General features: G+C 57.2%; 2 protein-coding genes across 3 annotated transcripts in view; one reads left to right on the top strand and one right to left on the bottom strand.

Annotated features, from left to right (window-relative positions):
- SLC1A7 (solute carrier family 1 member 7) overlaps positions 1–8,569 on the top strand; it is a 42,752-nt gene extending 34,183 nt beyond the window's left edge. The window contains exons 6-11 of one of the 2 annotated variants that reach the window (XM_007077186.3): positions 2,756–2,855; positions 3,563–3,796; positions 5,755–5,949; positions 6,751–6,885; positions 7,331–7,433; positions 7,998–8,569. In XM_007077186.3, the coding sequence (XP_007077248.1) occupies positions 2,756–2,855; positions 3,563–3,796; positions 5,755–5,949; positions 6,751–6,885; positions 7,331–7,433; positions 7,998–8,216 (986 nt within the window). In that variant the 3' untranslated portion in view covers positions 8,217–8,569. The remainder of the gene's footprint in view (positions 1–2,755; positions 2,856–3,562; positions 3,797–5,754; positions 5,950–6,750; positions 6,886–7,330; positions 7,434–7,997) is intronic. The other variant, XM_042997212.1, reaches the window with a different exon arrangement.
- Positions 8,570–10,565: 1,996 nt separating this feature from the next.
- The window catches only part of PODN (podocan), a 23,161-nt gene continuing 6,789 nt past the window's right edge, over positions 10,566–26,937 (bottom strand). The window contains exons 2-11 of the mRNA XM_042997199.1: positions 26,402–26,715; positions 25,199–25,292; positions 23,549–23,613; positions 21,861–21,970; positions 20,594–20,750; positions 20,178–20,293; positions 18,979–19,636; positions 15,597–15,745; positions 14,250–14,460; positions 10,566–11,867 (exon numbers count right to left, since the gene is read on the bottom strand). Of these exons, the coding sequence (XP_042853133.1) occupies positions 14,277–14,460; positions 15,597–15,745; positions 18,979–19,636; positions 20,178–20,293; positions 20,594–20,750; positions 21,861–21,970; positions 23,549–23,613; positions 25,199–25,292; positions 26,402–26,710 (1,842 nt within the window). The 5' untranslated portion in view covers positions 26,711–26,715 and the 3' untranslated portion in view covers positions 10,566–11,867; positions 14,250–14,276. The remainder of the gene's footprint in view (positions 11,868–14,249; positions 14,461–15,596; positions 15,746–18,978; positions 19,637–20,177; positions 20,294–20,593; positions 20,751–21,860; positions 21,971–23,548; positions 23,614–25,198; positions 25,293–26,401; positions 26,716–26,937) is intronic.

Here is a 26,937-nt window from a genome sequence, read left to right as displayed (position 1 = left end):
GGCTATCAAAGGTCATTGTGAGTCTTATTCTAAAATTGGCATCTACCTCCCTCTTTGCCCTGGCCAAGGTCCTAGCGAGGGCCTCTCCTCCCTCTCTGACTTGTCCACAAGGTTTTCTTCTCACTGTCCTCCTGGTTGCTCATGCAGGAAATCTAGGGGCTGTTTTCTGCCTCTGCCTCTGCCTCTGCCTGGCCCGCATCCAAATCTGTCAGGTCTGCTTCCGAAACTTCTCTCCGAGCCCACATTTCCCTCTGCTCACTGCCAGCATCACAGTTCGGGGCCACCACAGTTCACCTCTCACCTGGTTTCTGCAAGAGCCTCCCAAAGGGTCCCTGTCCTGGTGTGTCCTCCTCACGGCCTCACAAAGTCCTGCAGTGGCTCTCCAGTGCACTTGGAAAGGGGTCCCGAACTCTGTACATGGCCTGCAGAGCTCTGTGTGATCTGGCCCAGCCTGCCTCCCGGCTTCTCTGGTCCTGCTCTCTTCCCCCAGCCATGCTGCCTTTCGGTTCCAGGAAGGTGCCTCTCCAAAGATCTTCCCACTCCCCCAGCCTGGCTGCCCCTGCCCCTTCCTCTCCCCCTGCACCTTCCCCTCTTTGCAGGGGGACTGTGGTCTTCGCAAGCATCACGTCCTCGGGAAAGTCTTCCTAGCACCCCCAGACTGCTCAGGTGCTCCTTGTTACTCCTTAAACGTTTGACCACATTGCAGTTATCTGTTTCTGTAACTGTTTAGCGTCTACACAGAAGCAGGCGTAAGCTCCATGCAGGCAGTGACGGGCCTGGCTTGTTCCCCATTTATCCCCACAGCCCACCACACTGACTGGAGAGAGCAGGCACGCAGGAAAACCTGCTGGAGAGATGGGTAGATGGCTGGGAATGGACAGACCATGGTGGGTAACGGAGCTCTAATCATCTTGGCCCAAATGTCGGGCATGCAGAGGGCCTAGGGCCTCAGGGACCCGAGCATGTGACAGGATGGTGTTTGGAGGCACTCACAGCACATCTGGCAATCAGTCCCCAATACTGGACATTCCCGCTCCTCCCCAGCCACTGCCTCTCTCTTAGGGGTGGGAACATATAAACAGGACCTCTGTTGGCAGAGCAAAAGAAACCCTGAGACCCTCTGACTCACTTTTTCCTGGATGTGTGTAACTGTCTATGTGTCAGTGTGTATATGTTCGTGTATGTGTGCCCAAGTCAGCACGTGCCTATGCCTTCCACTTCCATTTGTACCTGCATCTGTGTGTGCCCACATCTGAGTGTGAGCAGACACACGTGCAAAGCTGCTCCGAATGCGGCTTTCTTGGGTCCCCACGACACAACCTCCTTTCCCATCTCGTCCCTGGTGTTGGGAAGCAGCTGATACTAAGGCCCCATTGGCCGGGACTGTTGCAGGAGGCCTGCCACCAGACCCTGGGTCCCCAGCACACAGGTGCCCAGCCAGCCTGAGCCCTTATGTGTCTCCTGGTTCGGGCAGGAATAGCCTGGGAGGAGGGACAGAGCTGGCAGGGGACCTGGGTCTCAGCTCAGCCAGGTTTCCACAGGCCCTATGGGCAAGGGCTAGGTTGTATCACCTTCAACTTGGGCCTCTCCCGCCCATACCAGCAGGGCCCCCATGTCGTCCCATCGCCATGTGGTAGCTGTTCTGTGGATAGTGTGAGTTCAGGGCTTCCTGGGGCAGGAAAGAGCCTCTCTCTGGAGTCACATGAGCCAGGGTTCAAATCCAGTCCCTGCTTCTCCCTGGCTGAGTCAGGTGATGAGCCCCTCCAAGCACACTGCTGGTAAGCTTTCTAAGGGCAGCCACAGAGTGTGTTTTGCTCTCCATTTTTGTGTCACCAGAAGGGACAGCTGTCACTTGTCACCGTTTCAGGAGTGGCCTGATGGTGCCCAACTGCACAGAGCTCACCTGGGGAATAGTACACACACGAACACTCCCCAAGTAAGAGAATGACAGGGGCTCCGGGAAAGCCTTTATTATTCATTCATTTGTTCGTTCGTTCATTCAGTGATTATTGTTGAGCACCTACAATGTGCCAGCTAAGGAGATACAGTTCTTTCCCTCATGGAGCTAACCTTCTATTGGAGGAGACAGAAAAAAAAAAAATAATAATAACAGACAACCGGAAAATAACACTTATAAGTTGTAATAAGTGGTATAAAGGGATCAGAAAGACATGATACAGAGAAGAATAAATGGAGAGTTTGCCAAGGGGAGAGGAGGACGGGCCTCCAGGCCATGTGGGGAGCTGGGCGGCCAGGGTTTCAGGCACCAGGACCTACATGGGCGAGGGCCCTGAGGCAGTGAAAAGCTTGACGTATTCTAGAAACGTAAAGGAGGCCAGTGATGCCAGAGCATAGTGAGGAGGTGAAAAGCAGGGCCAGATGGAGGTGGGAGGTGTTGACAGGGGTCAGATCAATCGGGGCCTGAAGCAGGGGGGATCTTGGTTATGGTGGGAGTGTTCAGGAAGTCAGTGCGTGGGGGGTTGGCAGGGAACATTTTTATGGATTAGAGAGGAGGATGAGATGAGAGCCCTGGTCCAGCAGTAGAGGCCCAGGAGAAGGAGAGGAGAGGGTGCAGGGAAGCACTGTGCTTGATCCAAGGCTGCTGGGAATTCAGCCAAGGCCCGAGGGCCACATGTGCGCGCAGGTCTGTCCCTGCTGGGCCGCCAGCGTGTGCTGGCACATATGCCACTGTGGTGCGTGCCTGTGCCTCGGTGTGCGGCCTCTGTGACATGCTTGTGTGTCTCTGCCCCTGCAGGCATCATGCTGGGCCGCATGGGGGACAATGGGACCCCTCTAGTCAGCTTCTGCCAGTGCCTCAATGAGTCCGTCATGAAGATTGTGGCGGTGGCTGTGTGGTAAGCTTCGCTGGGGGCAGAAGTGTCTTCTTCCACCTTCACCCCACCCCCTTTCAGCCCTGCCCTGGGAAGATGGAGGGATACCACGGCCCCTTCCACTGCTTTCCTGCCCTGGAGGCTCAGCCCTGGCCACATTCTGCCCTGCATCCCCCGGCCCAGCCCTGACCAGGTCTAGTTCCAGCCCCGGGCCTGCCATTTCTGGCCCGATCAGGCCCACTGGAGGATAGTTACAAGCTAAGCGTGGCCTTGCTCTCCTGGCCCAGTTTCCCCATCCCATGGAGTCTCATCAGCTTAGCTTTTGGAGAAGGGAAACACTGGAAGTGAGAACCAGCTGCCACTCCTTGGTTCAGAGCTCAGGCCTTAGGAATCTTCTAGTCTGACCTTGTACAGTTTGGATGGGGAAACGCAGAGGCCCGCCCCGGGTCACGCACGAAGTTTGTGGCACCGCTGGGCTGAAATGAGGGCCTGCTGAGGGCGGGGGCCCTCCTCAGAGACCTAGACGGGAAGGCAAGGAGGGAGGCCAGAGGTTGTGCGGGTTGGACTGGTTGAGCGTCGTGGTATTAATGAGGCCACATGTACTGGGCACGTTGGTACAGACTCCCATTCAGTCCTCACAGGATCCCCGGGCGGCCAGGGGGCAGTGATGCCGTGCCAGGACTGCCCGGGACCCTCGCCTGCCTGGCACTGAACTGGCCGCCTGCCCTCAGGTACTTCCCCTTTGGCATTGTGTTCCTCATCGCCGGCAAGATCCTGGAGATGGATGACCCCACAGCAGTCAGAAAGAAGCTGGGTTTCTACGCGGTCACCGTGGTGTGTGGACTGGTGGTCCATGGCCTCTTCATCCTGCCCCTGCTCTACTTCTTCATCACCAAAAAGAACCCCATTGTCTTTATCCGAGGCGTCCTCCAGGCCTTGCTCATTGCACTGGCCACCTCCTCCAGGTAGCCCTGGGTGACGGGCAGGGTGGAGTGATGCTGGCAGCTGAACTCCGTTCATCTGTCCAGCCATCACTTGTCCATAGCCATAGAACCATGGAAAGTTCAGTATGGCCCACTTTACAAACTTGGGGGTAGCTATGGACAGTGGTAAATGAGACCAATTTTTGAAATGTATTGCTTGAGGCCCCACCGGCCTGAATGGCAGAAAGCCCTTATTGCCTCTTAAGGCCTTCCCCTCCCCAGCTGCCTGCATCCCTAAGGTGCACTCAGTCCACATGGCGGTGGCTTCCACATATCTTGGGGTCGGGACAGCTGATGGGGGATGAATCTGCAATGGCTGTTGCCTTTTGCTGCCATACGGTGCTCCGTTGGAGTCAGACCCTGTGTTGTTTAGGGTCTTGGCCTGTCCATGGCTGCAGGGACATCCTGGCTGGATGCCCTGTCCCAGTCTTGTCAGTGTAACTCACCAGTGGGGATTTGAATCATGGTTCCACCGCCCATTGGCTGTGTGTCTGTGGGCAAGTCACTTAACCTCCCTGGGCACCAATTTCCTCATATGCAGTTTGGGGATCAGGGTGGTCTCTGCCTCTAAGGGTTGCATGGGAATTAGTGGAGATAACTCACAAGGGGCACGAAGGCTAGCCTATGAGGTGGCATCTGCTCTCAAGGATCCCGGCCCACAGTTGAGTGCAGAAGCAGAGTTGGAGGCATGCAAACCCACCCGTCTGTCTACCAAGGAGGAGAAAGTGCTCTACATACTCTGTGAAGAAAGGGTGGTTCTCCCCACAGCATATGTCCAAGCTCCACGTGGAGGACTCGCCTGAGCTCAGGCCCATGTCTCTTCAGAGCCTCGTTCTTCCTTCCAGCCCTTACTGCTTTCTCTTCTCTGGGCCTCAGCTTCCCAATCTGTCAAATGGGAGTGAGGGCCCCCACCCTTAGCAGCAGAAGTGCCTCACACAGAACTTAGGAGGATCAGGGCCCCAGTGAGGAAAAGCCCCAGAAGCCTCGTCCAGGAACCTCCACGCAGGGCAGAGCCAGGAGGTGGAAAGGAAAGGCAAAGTCCCAATGGCTGCCAGCTCCCATACCACAGGCCAAGCCCTGCTGGAGCCAGCAGCCCTTGGCCATCTCCTGCTTGGCAGAAACCACAGCCGCGGGCCCAGCACATCTGGGGAGATCATCGCAGGCTCTGGAAAATGGACGTGGGCTCCCCAGGCAGTGGCCTGTGGGAAAGGAAGGGCACTGTGGCCAAACCAACCTGAGTTTTAGTCTCAGCACGGCCACCAGGAGCTCTAGTAACAGAGACAGTAACAATGACAGTAGTGGCTACCACTGACTGCCTGTAATGTGCCAGATACTGCTCTAAGCGCTTTCTTGTTGAATCACCCTAATAGCTCTGTAATCTAGGTATTGTTTGGGATAAGGAAACTAAGGCACACACAGGTTAAGGAACCCGCCAGAGCCACTTGGCTAGTAGGAGGCTGGAATCTAAATCCAGCAAGGCCGGCCCCAGAGCCCTACTGTTAGCCACTTTATGCTTGGCACAGTGGTATGACTTTGGGTCAGCCCCTCCTCCCCTCCGGGCTTCAGTTTCTTCATCTGTAAAATGGACTCAAAACCCCTCCCTCACAGGAAGCTGTGAGGGTCAGATAAGAGCGTGTGTAAAGCACAATGCCTGGCGCGTAGTAGGTGCTCTGCTGATGGTGGCTCCTTTCCTGACCTGTGCGGCTGGTGGGGGGTCTCCGGGGCCTAGGCTTGGGTGGGTCTGGCCGGGCCACTGATCACACACTTGCCAAGAATGCCATTTGAGACCATTTTCAAAGCTCCTTCAGCCTGTCCTCCCCCGTGATGGGTGGGCTGCCTGGGGTGGGGGCGAGCTTCCCATCCCTGGCACACAGGCAGCCCAGAGCCCCGGAGTACCCTGGGAGACAGTGGTAGGCACGCACTGGCCCCTCTGCCCACAGCTCAGCCACACTGCCCATCACCTTCAAGTGCCTGCTGGAAAACAACCACATTGACCGGCGGATTGCCCGCTTTGTGCTGCCTGTGGGCGCCACCATCAACATGGATGGGACAGCACTCTATGAGGCTGTGGCCGCCATCTTCATTGCCCAGGTCAACAACTATGAGCTGGACTTCGGCCAGATCATCACCATCAGGTACACACCTGACACCCCATACCCAGGGTGGATTGGCCGGGGAAGAGGAGGGCACCAGAAGGACCTTCGGGATTCTTGAGCTCTCAGATCTGATGGGGTCTCTGAAGTGCAGAGGAGGCAAGGGGTTTGTTCCTAGCCACACAGAATGTTAGTGCTGGGATGTGGCCTGGCTTCTATGACTCAGGGCTCCTTCCCCAGTGTCACCCTGCAGAGGGGGAGCTCCGAGCAGGATGGGAACTAAGGTCCAGAGGAGGGCCTGCAGTCTGGGCATGCAGGGCAGGGAGGGGGCTAAAGGCAGGCAGAGGGTGAGCAGAGACCAGGGGTGGGATGAGGGGACGGGGGCGGGGGTGACTGCTAGTGTGGCTGGAGGTGAAGGAAGGGTGCTGGGGTGAGGGTCAGAGGCCGTGGGGAAGGCCTTGTGTGCCAGCCTGAGGGCACAAGTCTGGCCCCAGGAACCAGGCCCAGAGGGAGGCTGGGCAGAGCCATGCAGGTGGACAACCTGAATTTCTGGTCAGCTTTTTGGAACCTGACAGAGGCAGTAGCCCCAGGCACATGCTCTTCTACAAACTCCTCAGGAGGTTCCACTGGGACCAGAGATGGAGGCCCATGGAGTCACAGGACCTTGAGCAGGGACGTGCCCCCCACCCTGAGAATTTCCTGATGTGGCATTCCTAACAACCCCTGCCCCGTATGGCTGTCCCCAGAGGCCCTGGCATTCTGGACTCCTTCTTGGAGCCAGGGCTCCAACAGCGAGGCCTGCCCCTCCTGCTCCTCCTCTTCCTCTCCCTGCCCCTCCTGCAGCATCACGGCCACAGCGGCCAGCATCGGGGCAGCTGGCATCCCCCAGGCTGGGCTTGTCACCATGGTCATCGTACTCACCTCCGTGGGACTTCCCACTGACGACATCACCCTCATCATCGCTGTCGACTGGGCTCTGTGAGTGGGTTTGCCCCCTACCTGCCTCATCCCCCAGGCAGCAGGCATTGAGGGTGGGCAGGGGGAACTGCCATGGTTTGGCACAGTGGGGGTGCCCTGCTCACTGACACCAGCCTTTGCGGGGCCCAGTTTTTAAAAATGAAAATGTGCCTACCCTTGTTCAAAAATATAAAGAATTTCAAGGGGGTGAGAGCAGAGCATCAGACCAAGCCCAGGCCCTTTTGAGCATGGGCACAGTCCACATGCTCCTGAATCCAGCCGTGCACCAACTTGCTTTGGCCTTGCCTGAGGAGGGGCAGTAGGCTTGAGAGGACCGGAAAGGCACTTTGCCACAGGCTCCAACCTGGCTGCCGGCTGCAGGTGCTGCTGGGCTGGGCCCTGCCTGCTGCCAGCTCCTCTTACCAATAATAGTGCCCACCACTCACTGCCCACCTTGGCTCACCAGGGACCGTTTCCGCACCATGATTAACGTGCTGGGTGACGCGCTGGCGGCAGGGATCATGGCCCACATCTGCCGGAAGGACTTTGCTCAGGACACAGGTGTGGAGGTGAGAGCAGTGCCTCCTCCCAGCCTGGCCGTTGGGAGGGTGGAGCTGGGTTGGGGGTGCAGGTCTTCTCACCAGCTGGGCAGCCTTCTGCCAATCCCTCCCTGCCTCCTCATCTGGACACAGGGTGACCGATTCCTCTCGCAGCTAGCTGTTGAGCACTCGTCATCGTGGGAGGAGCAGTGGCAAACAAAGAAAGATAAACCCTGTCCTCAGGGAGCCTGTACCCTAGTGTGGGGGTGTGCTCTATCCTGCCGACAACAATGCAAACATTTGTATGTCGGCACAGGGCTTCGTGGCAATAACTATGTGTAATAGGCTGTCCCACTCCCATTGGGGTGGACAGGCAGGGGACCCACCAGTTCCCTCACTGGACTTCTCCATTAAGACAACCTCAAAAGGAAACAGGACAGATTGGAACTGGAGCCCAGAGAGGCCGTGTGTGACATATCAAGGTCCCACAGCACATCTGTAGGAAAACCAATCACGTGGTTTGCTCTTTCAGTCTTCCCTGGTGTCTAACCTCACTCCCTCCTGCTGCTACCAAGGCCTGTTTCCCCTCCCCAGAAACTGCCGCCCCGTGAGACCAAGCCAGTGAGCCTCCAGGAGATCGTGGCAACCCAGCAGAATGGCTGTGTGAAGAGCGTGGCGGAGGCCTCAGAGCTGACCCTGGGCCCTGCCTGTCCCCACCACATCCCTGTCCAGGTGGAACAGGACGAGGAACCAGCTGCCACCTCTCTGGACCACTGCACCATTGAGATCAGTGAGCTTGAGACCAATGTGTAGCCTGCAGAGCTGCAGGGGCCAGGGGAGGCCTCCAGGTCTAGGGGCCAAGGGCAGGATCTCAACTCACTACTTTTCCGAGCACTCGACAGGAGCCAGGCTCACACACTCCTCCCACCCTTGAGAGGCCAGGATTCGCCCCACAGGCCAGACAATAGAGTCTCAGAAAGGGAAAGACTGCATGTGGGAGCCCCAGCTGGAGAATTATGACCTGGCACAGCCAAGGCCCCAGCTATGACATTTCCACTGTGTTAACCTATGAGGGTGGCAGCAGGGGCTATATGGTCCCACTTTCTGGATCACAGAGTTGAGACCCCATGAGCTGAAAACACTTGCCCCAGGTCTCAGGGCAGGTAATGTCATGGCCAGGACTCTAACTTAAGTCTTCTAGGCCCTGGCCACTCTCTCCTGGAGGACAGGGGCCTGCAGGGCCAGATGCCAAGGGTCTCTGCCCCTCTGCAGGAGCTCAGCAGCCACCACTGCCTTCAGTTTATGAAGACACAGCGATGTTCTGGTTCTGCCCCAGCTGAGTCCCTGCCCAGGCCGGTCACCCTCCCTGCCCCATAACACGTGGCCTCAGACAAACAGCCCTCCCTGAGGACGGCCCAGGCCTAGGCCAAGGCCCGCTGCCTGCCACGTGCCACAGCTTGTCCCGTCTCCCATCAGTCTCACCAGTCGTCTCTCACAAAGCTCAGCCTGTGTGGAGACAGCATGGCCTCAGAAGAGCTGCAGGGGCCCTTGGAAACATCTGGGCCAGTCTCCCACAGGACAGGTGGGCCAGCCAGGACTGGGGAGGCAGGCTTGCCTGGGATGCTTTAGTCAAGCTGCCCATGGAGCCTTGGGGTCAGCACTCTCCATGAGCCTGTGTGATGAAGTGGTGTTAGATTTTCTACTCCTTTCTGTGTTTGCAAATTCAGTGATAACTAAATAAAGGTGTTTTGTTTTTCAGTCTTGTGGGCTTGGTGACCATACCCTGGCCAGCATTTTTTTTTTTAATGTTGACTTATTTTTGAGATTGGGGGGAGGGAAGAAATGCGAGCAGGGGAGGGGCAGAAAGAGAGAGAGAGAGAGAGACAGAAAGAGAGAGAGAGAGAATCCCAGGCAGGCTCTATGCCATCAGCCCGACACAGGGCTTGAACTCACAAACCATGAGATCATAACCTGAGCCGAAATCAAGAGTCTGATGATGCTCAACTGATTGAGCCACCCAGGCCCCCCAGCCAGCATTTCTTTACTGGGCTCATACAGGCTATCAGACTGGCCTGACAGGGCAGCCAGCGTATGAACAGACCTGCCCAGGTGGCCAGAATGTACAGGCTTGTCCATGTAGCTGGAGTGTAGACAGGTCTAGCTGGCCTGTCAGTGTATGGACAGACCTGCCTGGGCAGCCAGAGTGCAAATGAGCCTGTCCCTGGAGGTTGGAATGAGGACAGGCCTGTCTGACCTGTCATATGCAGGAGGCAGAGTGTAAATCGGGGCCTTTGCTTTGTTTAAGGAGGGGATGTGCCCAAGGACATTTCCAGACTCTCTCCCTCATTGTTCTCAGCCCCAGGGTGCCTCCAGGAGGCTCCAGGGGACACAGAAGAGCCGTGGCCACACTGCCTGTTCTGAATGTGCTTTGGGGAGAACATCTAGCTCCAGAGTCTTACACAGAGAAGCTCATGAAGTGTGTGTGTGTGAAGCTGGGGGAGGGGATGGGCTTCCCAAAGTCACTCAGAGAACCAGGAGGGCACTTGCCTCCCAGCCCCTGCTCCTGAACTCCTTCCTATCCTCCTCGCACGGCCATGATCTGAGGAGTCCAAGAAGGGCCCCGATCCTAGGATCCCCATCTCGCTGCAGGGCTGGGGGCTGTGGGGTCCACCATGGGAGCATCCTTCCTTCACTCAGGCCTAATCACCTAAGAGAGGTCAGAGGTCAAGCTATCAGTCATTCCCACAGTGGTGTGGACCGGCTTAAACGTCCCTTCCCTGTGTCACATCTCTAAGGCCCTTTTAGCAACGAAGCCTGGCCCACCACAAGGCAGGAATCTGGTCTTTATTGGGGTTGACAGGAGCACGCTTGCACACCTCCGGTAGTGGGAGGTCATGCTTCCTGGGCATCTCACCACCTGTGCTCTGAGCCGGGGGCTGCCTTCCAGTTCCAACTCTGGCACTGTTGGGGGTAGTAGGAGCACTAGGCGTGTCCGTCACTTCTTCCCCGGGCAGGCCTGCAAAGACCTGGGCCCCCAAGTAGACCCTGCTCTAGGTCTCAGGCCTGCCTCTAGTCCCCTTCCCACCCCAGCCATCCTGGGGACAAACCCCATCAGTAGTGCCCACTCAGTGCACAGGCGGCCCTCTGGGTGAACTCAGATGCTCAGCCTCTGGAAGCACGGAGTGAGCTCACAAGCCCCGTGTGGTGGTGCTGGCCGGACCTGCTGACCCCCACCAAGCTGACGGTCACACGTGCCTCCAGGCCTCCTCACCCGTGACTAAACCCTGCGTCTCTGGACCTCTGCCTGTGTGATTACTTTGTGGGCCCAAGAACTGAACTTCGTGCCGACTCCTGCTGGTCTGGAAAGGCCCTCAGGTGCTTGTATCCTGCCCACCCCAGCCAGGCACTGGCCTGGCACCTGGCAGGAAGCACACACGGACACGGCCATAGGCTGCCAAAAAGGGGTAATGCTTTTATATTAGTTTTTCTATAACAAGAAAAATCAGTTTTGTTTTTTATCATTTTTTTTTCTTAAAAAAGAATTTAAAAACCCAAGGCACCCAGAACATCCCACAGGCCCAAAGAATAAAAAAGGTATGTCATCAGGGCAGCTGGGCCCTTCCTCCTTGCCTGGCACTGCCCTTCCACCTGACTTCTGCCCAAGGCCCCAGCAACCCCAGGAGACTTTCCCTCTGGCCTCAATGGGGTTTCCCATCACAGACATGCCTGTGGCCGGCCAGGGCCTGGCAGGGAGTGGCTGCCCGGACAGCTGGGAGTCAGGGCAGGCAGGCCAGGGCAGCAGTCCCAAAGGTTCCTGTCCCCAAAGGGAGGAAAAGGAACAAAAGTCAGCTTCTGTGAGTTCCAGAGGGTGGCAGGCACCTGGCCACAGAGAGCACCAAGATAACTCTGTCTTCTCCAGTGGACGGACGAACAGACGGATGAGCAGGTGGCAAGCTGTTCTGGCCAGTTCTGGCTGGGGCAAGATATGTCGGTGGCATAGGCCATAGAGGGCTGTTTTCATGGGACTCGTGTGTGTGTGTGTGTGTGTGTGTGTGTGTGTGTGTGTGTGCGCGCGCGCGTGCGCGCGCACGTGTGCACATGCGGGTCCAAGGTGAAGGGAGCAGGCGCCCGTGAGTGCCAGGGCAGGGTCAGACCCTTCCCTGAGTCTGCAGGAGTCCAAGGGCATGATGGCAATGGAAGGCGTGGGATGGAGAGGGGAACTGTATGGTGGGCTTGCTCCGTGCAGCCAGCAGTGTGTGACTGTGTCATGTTGCCTGCACGTGTCTGGCCGTGGGGTGCTACAGGAACAAGGGGGAATGGGAGACTGTGTGTCCAGCCTGTGTTGTGGCAGTGGGGTGCAGGGTGGCTGGTGAGGGTGGCACTGGGTGTGTCCGTGAGCATGGCAGAGTGGGGCTCACAGGGCACAGGTACGTGCTGCAGAAAGGGGTCTGGCGGTCCGGTGTCCTGTAGAACACGTGGGAGAGTCAGGGAGGCCAGGGCAGAAGTGCCAGCTTTGGGGAGGTGGATTAGAGCTGGGGGCTCCCCGAGGGGACTCTGGGAGGGCCAGGCGACTGCAGGCAGGAGGCAGAGTTGCCCCTGGGAGCCCAGAACCAGCCGGCCACCCACTGAGAGGTGTTCTTGCTGATGTGACCAGGCCTGGTATTGACTAGAGGGCTTTTAGGTCCCTCTGGCCACTCCCCAGGGCCTCTCCCAAGGCCCCACTCAACAGACCCGACAGAGGCCAATGTCCTCCAGAGAGGACAGATTCTCTCCCATCCCAGGACTCCCCATCCCCCTCAATGAGGGATATAGCATCCTCACTGGACAGCTGTTCACCCCCATCATTGACCCCTGGCTCTGCCTGAGGACAATGCCTAGAGAGAAGGATCTCCACTTCATACTCCTGGGCTCTGGGAACAGAGGAAGGGGATTCCCAAGAGCCTCTTCTCCATGGTGGGATAACCGCCCCACGCACACTCTTCTGTCAGCCACACCTCCCTCTGTCATCCACCCATGGGATCCTCACCACCACCTTTAAGTCTCCACTCTGACCCAAGCCCCTGCTTTCAGTGTCCTAACAGTGGCCCAAGGGCCCCGTCACATGGCCACAGCCTGACCCTGTGACCCCCAGCTCAGCTCATTCTGATATTCCCTTCTGACCACATCTCTCCTCCTGGCTACTCACCACACTATGCCCACTCCCACTCTCCAACGTCCCTCTCCAGAGGCCCTGCCCACCCACCCTCCTCCTGTCTGCACCTCCTTCCCTTCCCAGCCTGACCCCCGGGGTCCACGACTGCAGCCATTCTCTTGTCAACACCCTCAACGTCCTTGTTCCTTACCCTTCTGTCCCACACACCTGGCCAAAACCCCAGCCATGGATGGATCCAATGGTCCATCTTCTCCACACCCACCCCGGTCTGCTGAGCACCTCCTGTTGCACAGAGAAAACAGAAGGCTGAAGGCATCTTCATGCTCAGCCACCAAGCCACTGTCCTGTGTGTGACTGCAGCCTTCATCCCTCCTGACACAGTGGAAGGACTGAGCCTCCTGCCAAAGCCAGACCCTCCTACTGTGTCCACAGGGCTAGCTTCTCCCTGCTCTCCTCTCTTACATCTTTAACTCCCCCTCCGGGCCAGCCCCTCCCATCAACCCTGTTTCTGAAAAGGGTGCAAAGTAAACAGAGTCCCTCCTGAACTTCACACCTCTTCCCCGTGCCACCGTCTCATCTCATCCCTTTACAGCCAAATTTCTTGACAGAGTCGTCTATGCTCCCTGGGTCCACTCCTTGCCAGCTACTTTCTCCACCTCCACTGCCCTTGAGGCTGCTCCCCCACAAGGTCACGGGTAACCTTCTTGTGGATAAATCTGACAGGCCTTTGATAGTGCTCACCTCCACCTGCCTCTCAGCAGCACTGATACAGCTACTCTCTCCACCAGAGCCGTGGGGATGCACGGGTGTAGACACATGCATACACGAGTGCGTGCAAGCATGCACACGTCCTGCACCTGTGAATGTGTCGTGGAGTACATGTATGTGTGTCTGTGTGCGCTCTGTGTCCTGAGTGTGTGTTATCCATGCACACGTATGCATGTCTGGACATGTGTGAGCACGGGTACATGTCGGTTGGTGCACTGTGTGCACATGTAGGGTGCTTGTGTTGCATATGCACATAATCTGCCTCTGTCCCACCTCCTTCCGTAGCCGCTCTGTGTCAGCCCCTTCTGCAGGCTCCCTTGCAGCTGGCTACGGCCTGTCACTCTCCTCAAGCAAGCTCCCTGAGCTTCCTGTGGCCTCATGACTATTTCCAGGCTGATAATGTCTGGACCCCCATCTCCAGCCCAGACCTCAACCCCCAGCCCCAGCCCCACATACCTGGCCCACCCTTGGGCAGCTCCCGAGCACACTCCAGGCCCGTCTAACTCAACACTCCCACCAGAACAAATCTGCTTCCCTAGTACTATCGTCCACCTGGAATTCAAGTTAGGCCTGGGGGTCTGTCCTCTCCCTCACCCTGGCCCAGCAGGACTACTCTGGCCTCTGGAGTCTGCCTGTCGCTCCCCCAAACCCCTTCAGGCCTTCTGCTTGTCTGCAACCTCACTGCCCACCCCCATCGCCTCTGGCCCGGATCGCCACAGTAGCCTCCTCCAGGCCCCCACATCCATGCCCTGCTTCCACCATCCCAGTGCCTGTGCCAGTCCCATCAGGGCGCTCATCGCCCTGGAGAGTTCCCCAGCCTGTGTTGGCCTCCCACAGCTTTGCCAGCCTCTCACCCAGGACCTATACCGGGGTCAGGGACAGGAAGCTGGTGGGGAGAGGTCAGTGTACCCCCCCAGACCACCTACCTATGTCAAATCTGGTTCACCCCGTCACTATCGCCTTTCCTCATCCTCCTCATCCTCATCCTCCTCGTCTTCCTCATCCTCTTCCTCCAACTGGCCCCGGTCCTTGGAAACGTCACCGAACTCAAAGTTGCCTTCTATGTCCAAGACCTGCAGGTGCTTCAGCCTCCGGAAGGCACTTTCCACCACGGAGCCCACGGCCAGCTTGTTAAACCTGTGCAGGCCACCCATTTGGGGTCAGTGTCAGAGGCCTAACCCTCAGAGTCCCCACACTTACCCAGCCTAGACGGTAAAGGGGAGGGAACGAGCTCTCCAGGAAGATGGCACAGGAAGCATAAAAGATGTGCGGGGGCTGCTGAGAAGCATGGTGTGTCATAAAAAGTCCCAGCTATTCAGTGTGGCTACAGCTTGGCGGGGCAGGAGTGGACGCTGGGCCACTCATCCAAAAGGGGAAGGTCCCCGTCTGCAAATGCTCTAAAATTTAGGAGTGGCAGAAACGGGTGCCTCCTCTCAGCCTGGGATTACCTCTCTCTGGGATCAACCTCAAGGCCTGAGGCTCTGGTGCTGCCAGCCTGGGGTTACTTTGAAGCCTGGTGTGGAGTGGCACACAGGCAAGGCCAGGGTTAAGCTGGGCCAGGGACACACCTGGGTTGAAGGGAGGCAGAGGCTGGGCTCTGATATCAGGCCCCCTCAATTCTTTGTGCCTTGGTCCCCGTCCCCCCACACAAGCCCAGGCATAGGTCACATTCCACCCCAACCCAGCCTGGGGCCTTCTGGGCCACAACTCCCCTGGGAGGGCACATTCTGCCTCCTCAGATCTGTCCGTTCTCCCTGAGTTGAAGGGATGGTTAGGTAGGGTGTTGGGAAGAACCACCCTGACTCTACTGTACCAAAGCTCATTTCCTGGGGGAGTTGGCTCCCCCATTAGAATCATTCTAAACCCCCAGAGCTCAGCAAGGGCCTGAGCACCTGCTCTGCTGGGTCTGAGGCCCAGGGCACAGCCTGGCCAGCTGCGGGCACAGCCATCATCCGTGCTCCCTGGTTCCCTTCCTGCCACGGTAACATCAATAATGCCCACATGCACTGCTTTTAAAGTTCCTGAAGACCTTTTACAAACTTATAAACCTTACCAGGCTTGGCCAGGACTGTCCCCTCCCTTGAGAGCTGAGGACACAGAGGCTCAGGGGGGGGGTTCTGTGATGTACCCAGGGTCACAGAGCCAGTCAGCAGTGAAGCCAGGCTTCAAACACTGACCTCTACCTGGGAGCTGTTCCCACATGCCTCAACTATCCCACTAGAGCCAGGGTTGAACCCAGAGGAGCATGTGCAGTGCCCCAGGGGACCTCCTACCTGAGAAAGATGCCTTTGAGGTTGGGCGTGGAGTCGAAGGCATTGGCAGGCACAGTGCTAATCTTGTTGTTCTGCAGGTACAGGTACTCGAGTGACTCAGGGAGCCCCTCAGGGATCTCTGTGAGCTGATTCCCAGCGATGTCCAGCAGCTATATAGATGACCAGGGGAGTCAAAACACTTAACATCTTGCAAAGATCCCACCAACCACCTGGCCTATCTAAATCTTATGATAACCCTGTGAGGTGGGGCCTTTAACTGTCCCCATTTTCCAGGAGGGGAAACAGAGGTTCACATGGGTTAAGAGATCTGTCCAAGGCCACACAGCCTGTATGAAGCTGGAACCCAAAGCACTTGACTCCAAACCCTTGTTCTAACTGTTATATGCCCTACCCAGCTCCTTCTGTCTTCCCACATGAACTCACAGCCAAGATATCTGAGTGTCACAGTCCTTCCTCCTTAGTACACCTGTCACCCCTATCAGACTGAAGATCCCAGAAGGGCAGAGGCCCGGGGTCCTCCAGTGGTTGCATATTCCCACACTGGTCCCAGATGAAGGTGAGGGTGGGGTCCATTCAGGTGGGGTTGCTCATTTGTGGCCTTCAGAGGCCATGTGGGCAGGGGCCAAGAGCAAGGGTTCAAGGCCCACTGACCTAGACTGGTCAGTCCTGGGATCACCACATGCCTGGAGTCCAGGAAGCAGGTGCACAGGGAAATGGGGTGGTTTTCCCAGGAAGCAGAACAAACGCGCAGCAGGCAGGAGACCTGGACGTGCGTGGGCCCAGCTCACTGCCTGCCCCTCAGGCTGTCTGCACATACTCGCTCTGACACACACCTGTGCAGGCACAGGTGGGATTCCATCATCTCTAATCTCCCTTCCTCACCCTGACAGGAGGGGGCTCAGGGTCAGGAACTGGGGGCCATGAATCTAGATTCAAGATTCAAGGGGGAAAACTAGCTTCACACTTTAGGGAGCCTCCCGGTCACCTCCTCTACCCAGCAGGGCTCCCTGCTCCCCACTGTGTCCCCTCCACACAGCTCTGGCACTTCCTCATTCATTCCGAACATCCTCATGCCCGCAGGTGCTGGGGAAATGGAATCCACTAGAAGCTGCCTCTGGCACTGGAGGTCAGGGTGGCGGAGGAGATGCACACAGAATCTGACAATGACAGCTGGTGGAATTGGCTGTGTTGAGGGAGACCAGGGGAGTGGCCTCGACCCAGGCTTGGGTCAGGGGAGTACAGCAGCCAGCACAGGCAGGGGCTCTGAAGCAGTGGGGGCAGCTGCTTATAGAAAGATCTGACAGTGTAAGGAAGAATCCCCCCACCAGACACCTCATCCCTGACTGAATTCACATACCTGCCCATCACTGGGGGCTTCCTGAAGGAGATGACACCTGAACTAAGTCCTAGGCATATTATAGGCTCTAAGATGGTAATGACCCACCATCTACCTTACTCCCTGTCAGGTTCTCAGTTCTAGAGCTGTGTCTTACGTGGTGGAGGCCCGGGACAGGCTGTGGCATGAATGAGTGAGGTGTTCCCAGGGTGCTATGCTTCCAGCAGCAAGGCCAGTATGAGTAAAGCCCAGTGTGGCTGGGAAACCAAGGAGCTCAGCCAGGAGCAGAGGCAGGCCAGCCCTGAGAGCTGTGGCAAGGATTCTGGTCTGGGTCTAAGAGCAATGGGGAGCCACAGAAGGGTTCTGAGCAGGAGTGTAAGGTGAGTGTATATGTTTCAAGATACCTACCGACTGCATACAGAATAAGGGAGTGAAGAGCTCCTATGGAGCTGGAGTGCAGGTGAGAAAGGGGGGTGGCTCAGGGTATGGGAAGCAGGGGTGGAGAGAAGTGAGTTGAGAGGTGCGATGGTAGAACTGGCAGAGTTTAGTAACAATGGATGTTGGGGGTATGTGGTGTGAAAAAGGGGGTGTCAAGGGCAGCTTCCAGGTTTCCTGTGGGCACCCCCTTCAGTGAGTTAGAAAATGCAGCAAAGCGGTACCTAGTGGCTCAGTGGGTTGTCTGCCTTTGGCTCAGGTCATGATCTCATGCTTCATGAGTTCGAGCCCCACATCGGGCTCTGTGCTGACAGTGCAGAGCCTGCTTGGGATTCTCTCTCTCTCTCTCTCTCTCTCTCTCTCTCTCTCTCTCTCTCCCCCTCTGATCCTCTCTGCTCGTATTTTCTCTCTCTCTCTCAAAATAAATAAACTTCAAGAGGAGCAAGTGTGGAGGGGAGGACGATGGGATTCGAGCTCCTTGAGAATGGGCTCCTGAGGAAAACCAAGAGGGATTGACACAGGTAACATGATCCTGGTGTCTGGCACCCAGCAGGGCTGTCTGGGTGAGGAGAGACCCCGGCTAACAGCTGCTCCTATAAGGCCAGCTGCCTACCCCCAACTACCCCTGCCCTACCCTTGGGGCTGGGCCCCACCTCCCTGCCCCCCATTCTGTGGGCTCTCCCCTATGTTTCCCTCAGACATCCTCATCCTGACAGCTCCCCAGAAAAACATGTACCGTGAGCCTACCACACTGAGGTCCTGCGAACACGACAGACTAAAATGCCTGCCGCGGGTTCCAGCAAAAGAGCAGGCAACAAACAAGCAGATGGATGACCTAATGCCCAGGAGGGATGAGGATCAGGAAGAAAAACAAAGCAGAGGAGGGTGATAGGTGGTGAAGGAAGACCTCCCAAGGAGGTGACATTTGAAAGACAGGGAGGGGACATGTTGGGAAGGGGGCCCTGTAGGGCAGCAGAGTGGGGGGCAGCTCCTGACCTCGAAGCACCTAGGCCCTGCCTCCCAGGTTTCTCAAGTTCCCTTTCAGCCCTCACTGAGTGGGAAGTTTCGCTCACAGCCGATATCCCACCTGACTCCAACTGTGGCCACAGCAGCACACCCACTGAGCAGCCCAGCACGCCTCAAGCAGGCTCCCCCAGCCCTCTGCAGACCCGATGAGGTCAGCCTGCCTCCCAGGCCTCACCCCCTCCCCTGCCCCAAGCCCAGCCTTTCCCAGCCACCTGTACCTGAGCCTTCAGATGGGTGAGACTGACTCTCCAGTGCCACCTGAACTGGCCCTGCCCACCCCCTCCCCCGCCTGTCCTCCTGAACCGTGGGCCCCCTCCCTGCAGCCATGACTTCTTATCCCCACAGCCCTCTGCAAGCCTGTACCTGCAGGTGCTGAGCTCGGCCTGGCCACACCAGCCCTTCACTGCTGTATCCTGGCATGCCAGCCAGCCGCTTCCTTGGTCCAGCCGCCCCATCCCCACCCCCCTCAAGGCCAGTCCCTCCTACCCACCCCTCACCTGGGCCCAGAAGATGGGTGGGCTCGGGGCAGCCATCCCAGTAGCACCTCACGCGGGCATGACCCAGCCGCTCTTCCCTCCCCCTTACCTGGAGGTGGGCAAGGTCGGCCCAGGAGCGGGGGCCCAGGGCGCGGCTGCGCAGCCGGTTGCCGGTGAGGTACAGCTCACGCAGCTGGGCCATGCCGGCCAGCGCTCCGCGCGCCAGGGCTGCCAGTTCATTGCGTTTGACCTTCAGCACATGCACGTTGCGCGGCAGCCCGGGTGGCAAGGTGTGCAGCCGGTTACCAGACAGGTCCAGCGAGCGCAGCAGGCGCAGCTTGCGGAAGGCATCTCGGTGCACCTGTGGGCTGGTGATGCGGTTGTAGCTGAGGTTGAGCTCCTCCAGGAAGTAGGTGGTGGCGAAGTCGTCGCGGCCAATGCCGGTGATCTGGTTGTGCAGGATCATGAGAGTGCGCACGCGCCGGGGCAGGCCGCTGGGCACGCGCTCTAGAGCGTTGTTGTACAGGTGCACCGTGTGCAGCCGCTTAAGGCCCTGGAAGGCCCGCGGGTGGATGCCGCGCGCGTGCAGCTGGTTGCTGTGCAGCAGCAGGTACTCGAGGCTGCGGATGGGCGTCAGCACGTCTGCGTCCACGCTCCGGATGGCGTTCTTCTCCAGGTGCAGGAGCACGAGGCTGCGCGGCAGCCCTGCCGGGACCCGCGACAGGTTGTTGCTGGACAGATCGAGGTACTCCAGGCTGGACAGCTTCCTGTGGCAGGAAGGAATTAGGATGGTTGGCCGAGGCCCACGGTGTTTGGTCCCACCCCTACTCCCAAGGGAGATGGTGAGGGACCTGCCTCTAACTCAACGCAGCTCTGTGACTAGCTCACTAGGGGAGCTCAGTCCTCTTGGAGCCGGTCCTTGGTTGATTCAGTGACACGTTGGCGAAGGAAGAATCTAGCATGGTTTTTGACACATAGAAGTCAATTTGAAGACCAATTGTTTAAGGCTTTTTGTGGCTACCCTGGGCCCTAAAAAATGAAAACATATTTGCCTTCAGCAAGTATACTCCAGTTTCAACTTTGTACCAAGAAGCCAGCCTCACTGGAAGTGGGGCAGGCCTTCTCTAGACATATCACTTGTTCTTGGGGACAGACGTGTCAGCAAAGGCACAAGCCCAAAGTTCCTTCTCCAGGAACCTGGTGGGGGACAGGTAGGTGACAGGCATGTGTGAGAGGACCCGGTAGGGTGGGCCCAGGGAGCAGCTTCCCGGTTACCGTGCTCACACGGAGGGCCCAGGTGGGGCTCACCAGAAGGTTTCATTGTCCAGACCCTCGTCAGTCAGGTAATTGTTCTGCAGGTACAGTTCACGCAGATTGCTCAGCTCACTGAAGGCACCTGGTGGGATCTTCTCCAGCTTGTTGTTCTGAGGGGTGGGAGGGTGGGGAGTATGAGGGACAGCTGAGGGGCAGGGGCGGAGCCCTGGATGAGATGTGGAGGGGAGTCTAGGGGAACCATGTGAGGAGGCACAGGCCTGGAGCATGCTGCATGTGATATTGACAGCCAGGTACCCAGGCTTCTGCCTGGTTCTCCACAGTGGACACTGTGCCCTCCGGCATATGCCCAAGGCCCCACAGCCTCACCACGGTGCCTGTGTGGGTCTGGGCTCTTCCCCCACTGCAGGACCCTGCTCTTTTGCCGCCCCTCCCCATGCTCTCCCTCCCACCTTGAGGTGCAGCTTATAGAGGGCAGGTGGCAGGTGCTTGGGCACGTGGCGCAGGAAGTTGCTGGACAGAATAAGGATCTCGACGTTGCTGGAGCCGTTGAACATGTTGTCCGGCAGCCCGGCATCCGCCAGCTTGTTGTTGTGCAGGTACACGGACCTGGGGGATGAGGCACAGGTCCTCACCCACCCATGCCCACCCCTCTTCCAACCAGCTCATCTGATGAGCCTTCCGACCTTGCTCAGGTTGGGCCTGGGCCCAGGGCACCCTCCTCCCATTTGAAGGACCTCAGACCCCACCTAATCCAGTGCCTCCTAAACAACCAAGGAGACCAAGGACCCACCAGAGGCTGCCCCCTCACGTCAGTGGCAGAAACAGGATTTCCTGACCCCTAGTCTGTGCTCCTCCACACCCTTCAAGGTTCTCAGTCATTGCCTGACTGTTGCAGCCCTGGAATCCTGTGTGCCAACCCCAAGCAGCTGGCTCTGAGTTCTGCAGGACTTCCCACAGATGGGGGCTATCCCCGCTACCTCTTTGTCTCAAGTGTCCACTACAGGGCCTGGCTCAGAGGAGGTGAACTCTCATTCATTCGGCAAATATATAGTGATTGTCCCTATGTGTCAGGACTGTTCTAGACTCTGAAGATATAAGCAGTGGACACAACCAACAAGACCCTGCCTTCATGGAACTAACATACTAGAAGGAGCAAAGATAAAAAATAAGAGAAGATATTCTAAACATAAAAGAAGTCATTCTTGCTGTGTGGCCTCTCTTGGGCCTCAGCCTTCTCATCTGTAGGATGGGACCATGGCACAGTGACCCCATGGAGAGAATCAAGTGAGATGACAGATTCAGGGACGGAAGCAGCACCAGGGATTGTCAGTACCTGCCCCCCCCCCAACCACCCTGCCCTGCTCACACACCTGTGCTACTCTTCCCAAAGCAGCTCTTGGGGAGGGGCAGCTCTGTCTGCTGGAAGATGCTTCCTTCCCACAGGGGCTGGGGAAGGAGGGAAAGACCCTCCACCCAGCTCCCCACAGTTCCACAGACATCACTCTCTGTCCTTGCCTCTTGGACTGATTGCTTTCACTCCTCAGATCCTGTGCCCCTGCAGCCCATGGTCATCCCTCACCACAGCCCTGAGCAAGGGCATCATGCCTGCACTGCCCAGCATGCCCGGGCCTGTCCTCTGCCTGGCTTGGGGCTGGGAGTGTCTCAGCTTCTCCCCCTTCCCCAGCCTGAGCCCAGGGCCCCTGTCTGACCTCTGACCTCAAGTTTGGCTTCTGGCCAAAAGTGAGCCCGTAAATCTTGGTGAGATAGTTGGCAGCGAAGTCCACGCTGATCAGGGTGTTTGGCAGGAACCGGGGTGCCAAGGTCAGCTGGAAAGGGAAGAGTTGGGGCAGAAAGACCAATGGCGGGCAGAGGCCAGCTCTGGGTCCCACTGCCTGCTGCTCATCTGGGCTCCTCTTTGCAACCAGAGCCATCTTTCTAAACTGGAAGCCTGTCCCGCTCCCCTGAGTGTGCAAAAACAGAACTCCGTGGCCCCCCACAGCCCTAAACATTCAAAGCCCCCTAGGCCAGTCCCCTGCCCTGCCTGTCCTCTTGGCCTCTCCCCTCATCGCTCCCTGACACAGACCCTCTGTCCAGCTACAGTGAGCACCCACTTCTCCAGACACCCCCTCCCCCTGCCCAGTGTCTAGCCTTCATTCATTCAACAGTAGTCCCTGAGTCTGCAACACTGCAGGCATGCGTCCAGGAGCTGGACGTGTCCTGAGGAACAAGACAGAGAAGTGCCTCCACCCCCACCCCCAAAGCTTACATCTCAATGGAGAAGACAATAAACAAGGCACAAAAGTATCCAATAGTGATAGCGAGTTAAAACAGGCTGAAGACAGAATAACTGGGTTGGGTGCTCGGGGAACAGGTGACACTTAAGGCATGAAGGCACCATTAATACCATCTGAGGGGAGAGCACCCATGGCAGCAGGGGCAGCGAGTATAGGCCCCACCTGGGGGTTGCCAGGTTTGGGGGCTGGAGGAGAGGGAGTGAGTGGGAATAGGAGTTGAGAGAGGCAGGCGGGCCCACACACAGGCCATCTGCCATGGGGAGAAGTGTGGCTTTCATTCTGTGTGGAAAGTAAAGCCTCAGGAACTTTGAGATGGGGAAGGCGGGTTGGAGGGGTGGAAGCAGGTGTGATTTTTAAAGGTCACTCTGGCTTCTCTGTGGAGAAGGAGGAGCAAACAGGGAAGCAGGGCCGTCGTGGTGCAGGCTGGTGGACCGGGGCCGGAGGGGAGCCGAGGCTGTGCAGTGGGATTAGGCGTGGGTGAGCAAAGCGCCCTGGATTTGTGGCTCAGCTGAGCGGCGCTGTAGGTGGTTGGAGATGACCTTTATGGGGGGCGGGGGAGAAGGCCGCAGGAGAATTGGGCTTTCAGGGTTGTGGGAGGCAAGCAGAGTTCTAGTTCCATTAGACATCTAGGGGAGATGTCGAGGAGGCGGGTGGATCTTTGACTCTCCTGTGGGAGGAGTGGAAAAGGCTGGGGGCTGCCACTGGACATGGCCATGATGTAGATGGGTGCTAAAGCCTGGGGAGGGGATGGGTCACCTCGAGAGACCTCAGAGAGAAGAGGCCAGGACAGAGCCCTGGGACACACCAAATATTTTGAAGTTGAGTGCCTTCGTGCCTTTTCTCATGCTCTCTTTGGCAGTGTCTCCCCCTTAGGCCCCCTGGCTGAAATCCCGTTACCCTTCATGGCCCTGCTCAAATGCCATCTCCTCCAGGAAGCCCTCCAAGTGGCTATCACCTTCCTGCACTTCTGTAAGGCCTTGGCCTCCGTTTTCATTATCTGACCACTCTGATGCCCTGCAGTGAGGTGTGAGGTCTCACCGGGACCATGTCTAAGCAGCAATGGGGACCCAGCGACCTGAGCTCAGCCTCCAACACCAGGGGGCCCCTTACCTTGTTATTGGCCAAGTACAGGTAGTTGAGGTTGGTCAGATGCTCAAACGCCTCCTCCGGGAGCCCTTCAAAGGACAGGCATCGGTCAGAGCCCTGGATGAAGGAGATGCTACAAGGGAGCACACCACCACCGACCCCCCCAGTGCCCACCCCACTTGCCAGGACCAGGAGGGCCCTCCCTGAGGCATGTTGGGTTCTGATCCCTTCCCAACCAGTCCAGCAGCCCTGTTTTCTTTCCCCTTGCTCCCAGGAGCCCCGGCTCAGAGGAGCAGGTAGACAGTGTCTACTCACAAACGACCAATTCTTCACCTGCTCGGGGGCACCCACGTGGGAATGGGTCCTCATAAGGTCAGGCCACGGGGCAGAGGACCCATCCCCACCCTTCCCCATCAGGAAGGAGTGCTTTCCTCAGGTGCAGCCCTAGAGGATCAGAGACCCTCCTCATACCTCTGCAGGGCAGAGCTGTGGCCCCTGTGCCCCCCCACCCCCGCCACCATCTGGCCCATCCCTGTCCCAGCTGGCAGCTGTAGTGTCAGGACTCGGCTGTTGCTGGGAGCCCAGCCAAACTGGCCCTTCTCCAGTCCTGAGGCCAGCCTCTGACACTCAGTTCCGGGCTCCCAGACCCTCAGATGCTGGGACGCACCCAAGCATCTAAGGAGAGGGAACAGTTACATAAACCGTGCAGGGTCCCTCTGTGGAATACCCGGCTGCCGCCGTGTGAAATGATGGCCACTGAGAGTTTTTTGCAACATGAAAAATGCTGCTTTGCTAACTGCTAAGTGGAGCAGAGCAGTTATGACAGTTATAATATCTAAACTGTAAGCTCAGCTATAAATGAAAAAACAAAAAGAAAAGAGACTAGATTGAATTGTGGTGATGGTTGTACAACTATGTAAACTTACCAAAACTCGTCAAATTGTACTTTTATGTTGGGTGAATCTTACAGTATATAAGTAAAGTAGAAAGAAACATACCCAAACGTTAGTAGTGATTAACTTCACGTGGCAGAATTATAAGTGGGTTTTTTCTTTTCCATTTTGTTTTCTACATTTCCAAATTTTCTGTTATAAATTATTTTCATCATCAGAAAAAAATAACTTTTTACAATGTGAGTGTTCTACGCATCTTTGATTCTGAAGGCCTTCTGTGAATATGAGTCTATGAGAGTGGTGCATAGGTGGCTCAATCGCTTAAGTGTCTGACTTCTGCTCAGGTCATGATCTTGCGGTTTATGAGTTCGAGCCCCGTGTCAGGCTCTGTGCTGACAGCTCGGAGCCCGGAGCCTGCTTCAGGCTCTTCCCCTCTTTCTGCCCCTCCTCCGCGCGTTCTCTCTCTCTCTCTCTCTCTCTCTCTCTCTCTCTCTCTCTCATTCAAAAATAAATAAATGTTAAAAAAAAATATTAATAAAAATAAAGAGTCTGTGAGAAAGGTCCTGGGAATCTCAGCCTTTCCTCTGACCCAACTCCCAGTTCTCAGAAACCCACAGGGGTGACTCTCAGGCAACCTCAGGGAGCCCCTGGCCGTGAGGCCCTGCTGCCAGTCCAGCCCTGCTGTTTTTCGTATCCCAGGATCTGCAGGATGGAGCTCTTCCCATGGGCACCAGTCCCCACCCCCTCGTGTCCCTCTCCTGGGCTCTGGGTGATCCCTCACCTCGGGAAGTCAGACGGTTGTTCTGGAGGTTCAGAGTTTCCAGTCGATGCAATCTGGAGAGCTCCTGGGGGTAGATCTTCTCCAACTGGTTGTTCTGGGGAGTAAGGGCCAGGGGTGGTGAGGAGGCAGGCTCACTAGAGGCCTGCCCCCACCCTCAGTCCCAGTCCCAGGAGCCAGTCCCTCTGCTGGGCACCTCCCTTGGGATTCACCCTCATGCAGACAGGCCCTGGGTCTGGGCCAGGCCCGGGTCTCAGCGCTGGAGGCACAGCAGTGACCACAACAGGCATGCAGGTCCCACCTTCTAGGAGCCCAGATGGGAGCATCTCCAGGTGGTTCAAACTTGGAGTGCCGCCTCCCCTCTAGACCCGCTCCCTTCATGTTCCCACTGGATGACAGGCATCCTCAGCCATTCTTCCCACCACAAGCCAGAAACTACTTTTGGCTCCCTTTCTCGGGTTGGGGGCAGGAACCTGGGTCCTCACTCCCTTTGGAATGCTTTAAAACCTTCCTCCAAAAGCCTTCCTGAATTGGATTGGGGCCAGACTAGGAACTGCTATGGGCCCCACAGCACTAGTCCTTCTGTCTCCATCTGTTGTCTTTACCTGTTTAGATCTCTGCCTCCCCCATAGGCTGTTCAAGTCCTCCCCACACGCCCAGCATCTGACACAGCACCAGACGTATCGAGCACGCACCCGGGAGACTTTTATGAATAAATGAGTGAATGAACCAACAGTAAGTGTTGTCCTTAACTTGTCCCTTTCCCTCATGGGCTACCCTGGCCACGGGCTCCCTACACCATCACCCTAGACCTATCAGTTTGAGTGACCATTGGGCAGATCACTTCCCTTCACTAGGCTTGATCTCTGGAAGTGGGTATGAGAGCCCCTCTCTCTCCTCCAGAGCTGCTGGGCCACACAAAGTTGGGTGCACCAGCACTCCCAGAGTCCCCCATCTGGAACACTGTGTCCCACTTCTCAAAATCTAGCCTGCACCTCAGCTGGGGAGCATCTATCAGGGTCGACTTTCTCTTGTTCTCCTGGCCTGTAATGGTGTCTGGGCACCCCGTCTATTCAGAGGGTCAGCTGCCAGGCAGATCTGTGTCCTTTTTTCCCACAGGGAGCCACAGGAACTGGGGGTTCTGGGACAGGAGCCGCGAGTGTAGAGGGCAGCCCCTGGTGACCGCTGTTGCAATGGCGGCTTCACCTGCAGAGACAGATGGTTGGTGTGCTCAGGCAGGTCCCCCGGGAACTCACGCAGGTCAATGCCACCACAGTCCACAACACCTTCTTGGGAGCAGGCACAGTCTCGGGGGCAGTTGATGGTGGCAGGGCCAGGCCCTGGCTCCTCGGGGCTCAGGACCAATACTGGCTCCTCCATGAATTCGTTCTCTTCAGGGCTCAGGCTGTGGGCACCACCTCGACCAAACCCCGGAGACCTCACCGTGCTCACTGGTCCCAGCTGCAGCTGCGATGGCAACAGCAACAGGAACAGCAGTGCCCTGCTCCGGGCCATGGTGCCTGCAGGAGGGGGTGAGTCAGACTTCACCTGTTAGGGACAGCAGGCACAGGGCTAGGGCCTATGGAAGTCATACTAAGGCCCTCCTAGGCACAAGACAGAGCCTACCCAGGGATCCTGGGCACACATCCGATCTGCTGCCACCCTCCCTTCCCTACCCACCTCCCCCTCATCAGGGCTACCCTCTGGAGGGAGGAGGTGAAGCCCTGTCCTTAGGCAAGTCT

The sequence above is a fragment of the Panthera tigris genome, chromosome C1 (assembly GCF_018350195.1).
Source record: "Panthera tigris isolate Pti1 chromosome C1, P.tigris_Pti1_mat1.1, whole genome shotgun sequence".
NCBI lineage: Eukaryota > Metazoa > Chordata > Mammalia > Carnivora > Felidae > Panthera > Panthera tigris.
This window is presented reverse-complemented; position numbering and strand designations above follow the sequence as displayed.